Below are 12,896 nucleotides of genomic sequence, written 5' to 3' on the forward strand. Positions count from 1 at the left end.
GCTCTGTAATGGAGTTGAACTAAGATAGCTTAGCCAACTCCACCGATGAAAACATCTGCACAGTACCCAAATCACATATAGATAGATGTGATAATGCTACTCTAAGCCCCAAATACAAATCAGAATTAAATGTCGGAGCTCAAGAGCAAACTCCAATGACACAAAACTAATTGAATCCGCCCATCCCTAAATATGCGAAAGCATATTAACAAAGCTATTCAAAAGCATCATCATCGTCATTTGGAAGGGGTTGGGCCGCAGCTGCTACAAGTTCTGCCTCGTACCTGACAACATAAAAGATTGTAAGCCAAAGTTTCAATCTTTTAGAAATGGAACAAATTATTTCAATAAAAGTTAACAAAAAAATAAGAAAATAGCATTCTAATTACTGCTGCTGGGTTGCAAGGTCTATCTGAACCTCGGGAGGAGCAAGAGCAGGTGACTCCACAAAATGAAGGTTTGGATCCCTATAAAAATAACCCATTATAGAATCAATGCAATTTTTTTAATATAACATTTATATTAGGGAGCATCAGAAACTAGATTAAAGGCTCACCCTGAGAGCTTCCGTGCCAAGTACAGGAATGGCTTCTCAAAGTTGTAGTTACTTTTTGCAAATATCTCATAGTATTGAAGATTCTTCTTTCTATGAAAAGTAACTTGCTTAGCTTTCACTTGCCTGTTCTTCACATCAACCTTGTTTCCACAAAGAACAATAGGAATGTTCTCACACACCCTAAAATTCACAAAGATATTTAGCTAATCGGTTCAGGCAGTTGTGCCACCACACAATCAAGGAACCTTCATTTCTTCTTAGATATCCAACCCCTCTGCAAAATAGATACCTGCAAAGATCTCTGTGCCATGTTGGGACATTCTTGTAAGTCAATCGTGCAGTAACATCAAACATGATAACTGCACATTGCCCATGAATACTGCAACAAACAAAATCCCAATCAGTAAATAAGAAGGAAACAAATAAATAGAAGTGGAAAAATACGGAACCCTCGCCAATTCAATCAGGAAAATGCCAACAGAAACAGGAAAAGCAAACCAGTATTGATCAAAACAACCAATAACACAGTCTGTCTATAAATTCAAAATTAAACTAAATTCAAATTCAAATAAATATAAGTGGAAAAATACAGAACCCTCGCCAATTCAACGAGGAAAATGCCAACAGAAACAGGAAAAGCAAACCAATATTGATCAAAACAACCAATAACACAGTCTGTCTATAAATTCAAAATTAAATTAAATTAAAATTCAAAATAAAGAGACATAAACGAGTAAAACAGAGCGCTGATAAAAAGGAACCAAAAAAGGGCTCATAGTTGCTCCATTGTCATTGATATTGAGGTTAAAAGGTGTTGCTACTGAGCCCACACTACATACATATCAACACGGGAAAATAGAATTGATAAGTCAAAAGTTCTCTTGGGATCGATCCAAGTTTAAATCCATGTAGGACCTTTTTAAACAAAAAGTTGAAAAGGCACCCCAAAAGCTCAAATGTACAGTGCTCCAATCAACAGGTGTCTACTACACCTGCAGAGGATGACAAAAAACACTACTTTCGTAAAGTCCCAAGAGACCGCTCCTCTACCAAAGGATCCAACAAAGAGAATTATGACAAGGCATGATTAAGATTCTTCATATCAAGGAAAAGATTCAGTTACTAGAATCCCAAAAAATAAGTATATGCAATTAATGGTGGTTGAATCTCCTAGAGTGATTTAATCAGAAAACTGATTGTAAGAAGGTAAGGAGAAAGAAAGGGGAAATGGCAAGATTTTCCTTAAGGCTTAAGGCATTATATTATCTTTCTAATTTACACAACCCAAGATCTGCCTGCTGATGAAGAAAATCATATTTGAAGTTTTGTCCATGGGCATATTTATGGTAAAGACTGTAGATCAAACTGCAGAACCACTAAAAATAGGATCTGATATTTGTAATTTTTTGTTGGGCCGCAAACTGGAAAACACAACCCAGTAAACCCTGAAACGAAGAGGGACATGACTGAAAACCTTTACAACACCGATCCATGGGGCGACCTAGTGACACTGTTTATATCAAATCTAAAAGCCAACCACATCAATATAAATTGTGATGGGGATTCAAATGTGTCCAAGAACAAAAAAATGGAAAAAACCTCCAAACAAAATACCATTTATTGCAGAAGACAGCGCATACAGAAGCTTTGTAATTATAAAAACAAATCATATTGTACTCACGCTCGTATTTCTTCTCAAACTCCCCGGTAAGATGACGCTTCACGAAGGTTGTCTTCCCTGATTCACAAAATATATTACAGTCAATCTAACCGATTTAAAAAGAAAACAGACAAAACTGAACATAAACCCTATTTATAGCGCACCAGTTCCTCCATCGCCAACAATAACGAGCTTAAAGCTAGGGCAATCAGCATGCTGACTGGGTAGAGCCTAAATATAAGAGAAAGCCAAACAAATAAGCACAAAATAAACATACTAATGTTATCAGAATCCAACCCAACAAATAAAGGGTTTAAAAACAAGCACGATGAACCATGAAGATCTGTGGCATACCATTTAACAAGATTAAGAGCACTTCAGACACCCAATTAGAGGACGAGACCACTGAAGGTGAGGCCCTGACGATATGAGGAAAACAAAAGTTGCACGCGAAGAATGCAGAGCGCCCACGGAAAGAAAGCGGAAACAGGAGGAATAGAAATGGTCGTGGAAGAAAACAGGAAGAGCAAAAAGCTGAAGAGGAGAAACAGAAATGAATTGCACGACAGATGTCAACCATATGGCAGTTGAAAGTGCACGCCACCTGTCAAGCATAGAAACAAAATGTAGACGAAAAGCTCACTCAAAGGAAGGCCTATCGGCCTAATTATAGAAATTTGTCTCCGAAAGTGAAATAAAACATTATGAAATGTATTTTTATGATAAAAAAACGTTGCATATTTCTCTATTACAACTTTATATGTGTGGAGAGGTACTTTGAAGTAGTGTGGTCTGTAAACACTATAAATATAATTATTTGTAGCTGTGTGTGATTATTTTATCCGAGTGCTCTCTGAGCAAGTGGCACGTTTCTCTATTACCAGATTTTAGTTGACGACGAGGGTGTGTAGTTTATAGTATATACTTCACACCTTCATCGTCAACTATAAACTGGTAATAGAGGAACGTACCACCAGTTTGATCATAAAATACATTTCATAATGCATTATTACACTTTTGAAGGCCAACTTTTTAAATGCTATCAAGCTCTGCAATTTTGAAATATGCAATTTTTTTTAAGTTTCGAGTGTGATCGAGATACTATATTTAATGTCGAGCATGCAGTCTATGCAATGTGGATATTTTCGTTGATTTAAGATAGAGATTGCATGGTTAAAATATTATTAACCAGTGTGGAAGCATTTGTGATAAAATTTATTAAACACAGCCTCAATCGAGATAAGCTCAGGGGTGTTGACTTGCCCAGTCTATTTGCCTTCACAATACATTGCATGTGATGCAACAATAACTAGGCGACGTCTTGACTTCCACAGGACTTAAAATATAGACCAGATAAGATGAGCTCTTAAAATATAGATGTGCCCCACTCTATTTGCGTTCTTAAAACATAGACGTGCCCCAGTGTACTTGCGTGGGGTCACGTACATATTTTAAGCGCGTAGTCTAACGAGTGGAGGAGTTGCTTGGAAAGTTATGGAAATTTTCATTGAGAAAATCCGGCAAGGATTTTTGTAAATCTAAGTTATAGGTGTTAAACTTCAAAATTTTAGGTGTCTTAGATATTTTTGATTGTGCTGAATCCATTTCCACCATAAAAACACAATTCAAACCTATGTTACCAGAAACGGTATGGGAGCATTCGTTTCCAAAGAAAAATGCAAAGAAAACAGAACGGTACGGAAAACGCCGTTTTGTACGGTCGTTTTTGTTTTTCAATACATGAAACCGGTTTCTCTGGAAACGAATGGTTTTTTGACACGGTTTTCATAAAAACGTTTATTCTGGTTCGTTCCAATTGGACGTTGAGCAGAATTAAAAAAAGGCAAAGGTTGGTTTACGTTACTCTGGTTTGTTTGTAAGGTTGGTTTCATTGTAACGTTGAGTCTAATTTAAAAAAATGAAGGTTGGTTTTGTGGATAGTTTTTAGTGTAAAATTTCTTTAACAACATTGTTTATTTAGGGATTTTGTTTGTTAAAATTATATCATTGGGATGTGTTGCTTTAATGTTTTAATTATTTTTTCTTAATTTTTGTGTTGGTTTTATTTAAAAGTGTATTTAGTGTAGAATTTCTTATATAATTTTATTGTATTTAATATTTAAAAATTGTCTCTTTATACAAAACTATCAATTTAAATACACAGTGTTACAAAATATATTATTTTTATTATTATAAAGATTAATTACTATTATAATTATAAAAATTAATTACTATTATAATGGATTAACGATAAAGTTTTGAAAGTTTGATGGTATTTTTTTTAGGTTTTGTCTAGTTGTAGCATTTCTGGTTTTCAAACCTTCTGCTTTTTCTATGCAAAATGTCAGTGGAGGGAGCAACACTTCTTCCTATAGCAAGATAGTTGAAGGTAGTAGTAGTTCTAAACAACCCTCTACTTTTGGCTCAATTCCCTAATCCCAATGGAGCTCAATTCAATCTTCACCATCCTATTACCCAACTAGGGAAACTACAACCTAGTAGTTGCTTACCAAATACTACAATATAGCCCAAATTTGAGGTCCGCTCAAATAATATAGGAGAATATACACATGATATGCCAAATCATGTACTCATCAGGGAATTTCTAGGGATATGGCCTTCAAAAAAATCCCACTCTCACTAGGTCCAAATCAAGTGGAAATGGAAAGGTCAAATCAAGCTTGAATTCAATGCCAAAGGTTTCTTCACTATTAAAGGATCAAACATGGGTATTTGCGAATGACCTATGTAAGCAACACAAGCCTTGTTTTCCTATGAATATTCGAGAATGGTCTATGTGAGCACATTATTGGAGAATGCGGATGATGTATGCTTTGTTTTATGTTTTTCACATTTTTCTTGTTTTTTTCTCTCTCCTCGTTTCTTGAATGCGAAACCTCCAAACTTCGTTTCTCGTCTCGTTGTCGTTTCTCGTTTCGTTTCCCGTTTCTCGTTTCTGGTAACATAGATTCAAACACTGCCTCTACAATATTTTTTGAAACTTTTTTGCCCAGATTCCAACCACTTTTAACCGTCGCCGCAATTTCTCCGCCAGGCAATTTCTCTGACTAGTTAGAGGACTCCTATTTTAAGAGCTCATCTTATCTTGTGTATATTTTAAGAATGTTCCACTGTGGAAGTCAAGACGCCACCCAGACTCTTTGACGAACTTATTGTTGCATCACATGCTCTAGAGTTGGACCCACTCTCATTAAGAATGCAAATAGACGGGGCAGGTCATGGCGTGGTCCAATGTGAATATTGCATCACATGAAATGTATCGTGAAGATCGTTTTTATCGCATCCAGACCGGACCCCGACTTGACATGTCCATATATATAAAGAATGCAAGTACGTCTCCATTCAGCGCAAAATTAAACAATAAACGTATTGGACACTCTATAGTTTTAATGCAGTTCGTGGATTCAGTGTTTGACTTGCCTCCTAATTTAAGATAGAAAAATAGCTAATCACAGGGCACTCGAATAAAATAACCATACACAGCTACAAATAATGATCCGAGTCACTAGCTAGCAAGTTTGCTGGTCTTTCTATTGCGAGTGCTGACATCATATCAATGACGTGAGTGTGGACTTCGAATAGATCAGTTTAGTGTTACAGTCGAGGCAAGAAGGTTGGGTTGGGACTTGAAGGTATGTTGCCATTCTACATTCAAATGGAGTAAAGCATCCATGAATTTTTTTTTGTAAGTATTTTGTCACGGCATGTTGCCATTCTACATTCACATGGAGTAAAGAATCCATGAATTTTTTTTTTGTAAGTATTTTGTCGCGGCATGTTGTTTTGGCAACCACGCCAAGTCCCATGGTAGTCTATGCACCGGGACCAGAGTTAAGGAGACCAGATCAAAGGGATCCGAGCCCTGTATATTTGTTTATAGTGGAAGATTAGAGAACTATTAATATTATTTTTAAATGATTAATTCACTTGCATAGATCTACCAATATAAGGCCAATAAGTTGGATCAATCAAACTATGTTATTTAGAAATTTAAGTTCCAAGTGTTGATGGAAGGTTATTGAGTATGGGCTATCACAAAGGGAGAAAAAGCAAAGCGAAGGGTAGTTGGACGTTTGACAACAACATCAATCGAAGGCTTTATGGACTATCATAAATGGAGAAAAAGCAAAGCCAAGTGTAACTGGAGGTTCAACAACAACATCAATCTAAGACTTGGAGAAGCAGGGAAATAAAGCAAAAGTATTGTTAGGGATGTCTATGATAGATAGCATAATTCTTCACATTCTTGATACCAAGACTTCCAATAAAACTTGAACTACATTGAAGGATTTGTATGAGACTAAAAATACAATCCGTGTGATTATTTTTTGAAGAGTAAGCTCCTTTACATTAAAATGGAAGAAAATGAAATTGTTAGTAATTTTATTTCAAGAATTAAAGAGGTGAAGGATAAGTTGGGAGACAAATTTGGGAGACACAGGAGAATCAATAGCTAATATTGATATTTGTATAGTTAATTAAAATTGAATGTTAGAGGGCTATCAAATGTTCATTACAGGTCTTGCAGCAAGGAAGAAAGCAACCACTCTTGATGAATTGACATATACTCATGCAACAAGAAGAGAGGTGCAGGAATTTGAAGCCTCAAAATCCATACTTAGAACTTTTAGCGAAGAAGAAATTCTTCAAAGGGAAACAGAGAGAAGGAAGTAAAGGTGGATGTCCATCTCAGAAAAGGCTATCTCCAAAGTCAAATCAAGGTAAGTCACCTGCTAGAAATGATTCTAAAATTAAATGTTTTTATTGTGGTAAGATTGGGCATCTTGCCAGAGAATGTTACAAGAAGAAAAGTGATGAATCTGGGCATAAACCCATAAGACATTTAAGGCATTTTGCAGGAAAAGCCCTAAATTTTGATCTCAAGAATCTTAAGTTGTTTGTGTCTAATGTTGTGTTGTGTGTTGAAACCGATGATGTTAATGCACAATTTGTGGATTTTGTAGCCTCAATTCACATGACATGCAATAGGAGCCGGTATGTGAACTTTAAGGAAATAAGAAATGGTGCCAACATTTATATTAGAAATGATCATGCATTTCAGATCAAGGGATATGGAGACATTCCAATAACACTACCAAATGGCAGTGTCAGACACATTCATAATGTTATGTATGTGCATGTGATCAAGAAAAATCTGAACTTTGCGTCCATAATCACAGATCATAATCTAAAGGTTGAATTTTTCAAAACATATTGCATAGTAAAGGACATGTTTGATCACTGCAAACTCGTTACTTTAGGAGTTAAGTTGGAGGCATGCTCAAACTTGATGTCTCCAGCAAGAGTCATCAAGCACTAACTTCTGCAACTATGTCAATAGAAATTTTTTGGCACGAGAGGTATGGTCATATCAATTATCATGATTTGTTGTTGTTGCATAAAAAAGAAATGGTTGAAGGACTTCTGACGTTAAAGAATGAGTATGTTGCATGTGAAGGTTGTGCATTAGGAAAAATACATAGAGATGAACTCCCCTCTAATTTGGATAGGAGAAGAAGATATGTATTAGAACTTGTGCATACTAATTTTTGTGGACCAATGCATATGAGATTCCCAAGAGGTGCTTATTACTTTTCATTGTTTATTGATGATTGCACAAGGTATACTTGGGTTTACTTCCTTAGGAGAAAGAGTGGTGTTTTTGAGTATTTCAAAGAATTCAAAAAAATAGTAGAGAAAGAAATAGATAAGTTCATAAAAATCCTCTATTTAAACTAAGGGGGAGAGTACAGGTGGGGAACTTCATCAAATACTGCAAATATCATGGAATAGAACATCAATTTACATTACCCTACCTCCACAACGGAATGGTGTGGCAGAAAGAAAAACCAAAACATTGGTGGAGTGTGCATAGAGTATGATTAAAGGTAAGAATCTTTGAAATGCTTTTTAGGATGAGGCCATTAGCACTGTTATTTATTTAAATAATAGAAATCCAACAACGTATCTTGATCTCAAGACCCGAAGCCTTGTATCATGTTTTAAACTAGCAATTCATCATTTGAGGATATTTGGGTGTAAGGCATTTGTAGATATTCCAAAGAAGAATAAAAAGAAACTTGATGCGAAAGCCATCAAATGTATTTTTTTAGGGTACTGTTCATAATTTAAAGCTTATAAAATGTTTGATCCCTCTACTCATAAAGTATTTGCAAGTAGAGATGTAATTTTCCATAGGAAATTAGATGAAGGCAACAAGGATAATAACTATGAAAGGTGGCACATACTTCCTGAAGTTGAAGACACTACAGAAGAAGCTTAAGACAAAGAGGAATATAAGCTTGAGGAAGAATCTAGTGATATGGATACTACCAATAGCCGGAGCTCACTTAGAGGTGGATAAGGACCTTCAGAGAGCAGGGATGAAGACATCAAAGTGCCCAGGAGATCTACTTGACAGATTCACCTACCTAAAAGGTATAAGAACTATGCCCTAAAGAATATTGTTTTAAATGTCATAGAACCCATGAGTTTTAGTGAATCTAATGAACATGAAGAGTCAATAAAAACAATCAAGGAAGAATATGACTCTATAATGAAAAAGAAAACCTGAGAATTTACTGAATTGCCTAAAGATAAAAGAGACCATAGGATGTAAATGGTTGTACAAACCCAAATTTAAAGCATATGGTAGTATAGCTAAATATAAGGTCATATTTCTGACAAAAGGGTACTCACAAAAAGAGGGCATTGACTATGCAGAAACATTTGCACCTATACCTAAGTTGAACACTATTGGATTGCTAATTGCATTATCTACAAAGTACCATTGGAATCTTCACTAGTTAGATGTAAAATATGTTTTTCTGAATGGTGATTTAAAGGAGGAGGTGTATTTGACACAACCTGAAGGGTTTGTGAAAAAGGATCAAGAACATATAGTTTGGAGATTAAAGAAAGCTTTGTATGGGCTGAAGCACGCACCCAGTTCATGCTATGAGAATATAGATTCCTTATTTCTTCAACGGGGTTTTATGAGGACCCAAAATGACCCAAATATGTATACCAGATTTGATTCAAAGGAGCATGTTGTACATATTTCCTTGCATGTTCATGATTTAATGATTAAAAGGAATTATGGTAAACTAATTGATGGAATTAAGGTGCATAAGTCAAAATTATTTGAGATGAAAGATCTTGGAGAGCTACATTATTGTCTAGGCCTTGAAGTTTGGAGAGACGTCGGTCATAACCTTGTTTCTCACAGTAAGTATGTCAGAGAATTTCTTAGGAAGTTTAAAATGGATCAATGTAAAGTTTCTTTCGTTCCGATGCAACAGAATGTGAAACTTCACATTGATGATGGCTCAAAGAAGGTAGATGGTACATTGTAATTACCTTAATAAAAACAGACTTGATATAGCATGATTTGTTAGTGTGTTAAGTCAGTTTATGGTGAGACCTCTAGAAAGCCATTGGAAAGCAGCGAAAGGTGTACTCACGTATCTTAAAGAAACAATTAATTTTTTTATTAAGTATATTCATTCATATGATGTTGAGATGACATGTTAGTCATACTTAGATTAGGCTGGTAATTTGGATGATAGGTGATCTACTGTAGATTATGATTTTAGCATTGGATGCAAGATTGTTTCATCGAGTACTAAGAAACAACCTATTGTATCCTTTTCATCCAGTGAGGCATTGTATGAAGCTTTGTGTGCAACAACTTGTGAAGTTATTTGGTTGAGGAGAGTTCTTCAAGTTGTTAGAGAAGAACGAAAGAAGGTTGCAATAATCAAATGTGATAACCAAAGGCTCGATCAAGTTGGAAAATAATTCAGTTTATCATGCAAGAACAAAGCATGTTGATGCTCAGTTTCATTTTTTTAGAGAGAAGATAGAATCCAAAGATATTTTTCTTGAATATTGTAATACTTGTGAAAATTCTACTGATATCTTCACTAAGCTTCTTGGGAAGATGAGATTTTATTTGTTTAGGGAGATTTTAAGTGTGGAAATAATCATTTCTCCATTAAAAGGGAGACTTAGAAATAATGAAGAAAGTATTCGTTAGGCTATTTTGATTGTGTTTTTATTTAGGACTTAGATCCTATTTTCGAGGAGTTTGCTTGATCTCCTTAATTGAATGTAATCATATAAATGCATGTACCTTTAATTGTTTAATCAATGAGGAATTAACAACGTTGTTTTGGTAGCCTCCACATGTAGCTCGTCTCACCTGTGAGATGTAGGTTCATTCATTAAGTTTTGTCTTCCATTTTCAAATAATTATATAGTGTTAATAATTAATCTGTAGTCAATTAGTATGGCGTTATGTAACAGGGATTTTATGGGTGTTTATAAGTGAGATGAACTCTTAGGTGAGTGGTACAGAAAAATGTACCCCAAAGAGATATGTATGGAAAGCCATGTAACATTTGATTTGCCGAAATAATACAATTTCTCAATTCAAAAAAGAAAATGTTAACTTGAGTGATTGGGATGAAGGAATGGAATCCTCCCCACCTAGGTTTAGTTCCCACAAATGACATGACAATATTGATAATATAGCATTGTACCTCTTAAAAATAAAATTATTATAACCTATAATAGACCTTCTCTCGTAGACGAGAATGGAGTAACCAAATATCTTATTAAGGAATCATAAAATATGGAACAACAATGCTATATCCTTTGTTAGCTCTAGAGGGGCCTCAAGTGGTTTGTGCACTTTATGGGATCCATGCCAACTTCAACTTCTAAATTCTCTCAAGATGACACATTGGATAGCCACCTCCTTCTTGAACCTCTCCACAAATCAGGTATGTGATATCATCTGATGATATATATATATATGCTTGTTAATTTTAGAGAGAAGCAAGATTGTTAGAATTCCCTCATGGGTCTTCAATATTTTGAATTTGGCACTAGTTGTATATTCGGTGGGAATTTCAACACCACATTAACATTAAAATAATATTAGCCAGTGTTGAAGCATTTGTGATAAAATGTATTAAATAAAACCTTTCTTATCTTATCTATATTTTATGAATGAAATTAAATTGGAGCACGACTCCATTCCGCTCCAATACATTCTAAATGCAGTCCATGTCTGATACGAGAAGGACAATGTTAATGTTGCATGACATAAATGTATTGTGATTGTCGTATTTATCGCATGGAGACCAGACCACGTCCTGATATGTACATATATATATTTTAAAAATGAAAGTAGCATTTCTCTTTGTGATTAGATTCGCTCTTCCCTGTCCTGGACTTATGTAACTTCTTTCATTTATATAATGAATAAACTTTGGTTTTTTTCTTCAGGAAAAAAAATAGCATGTCTCCATTCATAGCTATATATTTAAACAATAAATGTAGACGTATTGCCTCAAACTTTAAAATATAAAAATACCTAATCACAGAGAACTTGGATAAAATAACATATATAATGATCCTTATAGCGTTTACAGGCCACAATACTTCAAAGTACCCATTCACACCACCATAATCGGTATAAATTTTGTAATTAAGAAATGTGCCACCATTTTTTATCATAAAAATACATTTCTTAATACTTTATTTCACTTTCGGAGACCAATTTCTATATTTTAAGAAATGCATGTAGACTGGGATACATCTCCATTATGAACCAGTACGCCTTAGGTAATGCAATGGGTATATTGAAGAATTATTTAATTTATGTTTGTCAGGGATCAAATCTTTAGAGGTGGAAATTATATTTTTGGAGTGTAGAATTCTAGGAAAGGTTTTCACCTCAAGGGATTTGATCTCTTTTCACCTATGATAGATCCAGAGTTAGATGGATATAGGCTAATTCCAATTAGGGACAACAATGTCACATTTATAGATTATCATTATTACGTATATGTTTGAGATAAATGAAACACTAAATGATATTTATATGTTTATTATTATGTCTTTGTTTGAGGACTTAAAGTGATGACATGAAGATACAATCTTAGTTTGACTTGGATTGAGAATAGTGAGTTAATAAATTTGAATCTGACCATCATACACAAATCTTGTAGGAGAATTTTCTACATTAGGTCGTTGTTGAAAAGCTTTGTGGTGATCCTGTGGCTTTAAATCATATTTTGATTTTTCTACATGTGGTCATTGGTGACTTGGATTGAGAATGGTGAGTTCATAAATTTGAATCTAACCACTATACACAAATTTTGTAGGAGAATTTTCTACATTAGGTCGTTGTTGAAAATATTTGTGGTGATCCTGTGGCTTGAAATCATATTTGGTTTTTTCTACACTTAGCCATTGTTAAAAATCTCACTCATGGATTTACATCATCTTGTTTTTGTTTTCTTGTGTTTTACAATTGTTAAAAAGTCCTTTTCTGGGTTTACATTATGTTGCATTTTCCTAAGTTGGCCTTATCATTTTTTTCTTTAATCATTAGATGCCTTGAATTGTTTGTGAGTGGTTTGTGTGTTTATGTGTATGGATTTGGATGGTAATTTTTGTGGATATTATAGTTCTTGTGTTGTATTTCTATATGTATATGTAATTGTTTATGTTGATCCAAAAGTGAGATATTTTTTCAATAATTAATTTAATTCTTAATAGTTTCCCTCAAGATATTACTAAACATATCTTGAGGAGAATTTTTAATAATTTACTTCCTCAAGAATATTCCCGAAACAAATAATTTGT

The 12,896-nt window shown here is 34.5% G+C and overlaps 1 protein-coding gene across 1 annotated transcript; it reads right to left on the reverse strand.

Moving 5' to 3' along the window:
• Positions 1-214: 214 nt before the first annotated feature.
• On the reverse strand, positions 215-936 carry LOC149230993 (GTP-binding nuclear protein Ran1B-like). Its single transcript, XM_089381504.1, has 4 exons — positions 846-936; positions 557-736; positions 390-467; positions 215-284 (listed from the first exon to the last, which is right to left on the reverse strand). Exons 1-4 carry the CDS (start codon positions 908-910, stop codon positions 215-217), a joined length of 393 nt encoding a protein of 130 aa, XP_089237630.1. The 5' UTR covers positions 911-936.
• Positions 937-12,896: the final 11,960 nt, after the last annotated feature.

Source organism: Pinus tabuliformis, chromosome J (genome assembly GCF_031772625.1).
Source record: "Pinus tabuliformis cultivar Carrire ecotype Pingquan chromosome J, CPIR1, whole genome shotgun sequence".
NCBI classification, from domain to species: domain Eukaryota; kingdom Viridiplantae; phylum Streptophyta; class Pinopsida; order Pinales; family Pinaceae; genus Pinus; species Pinus tabuliformis.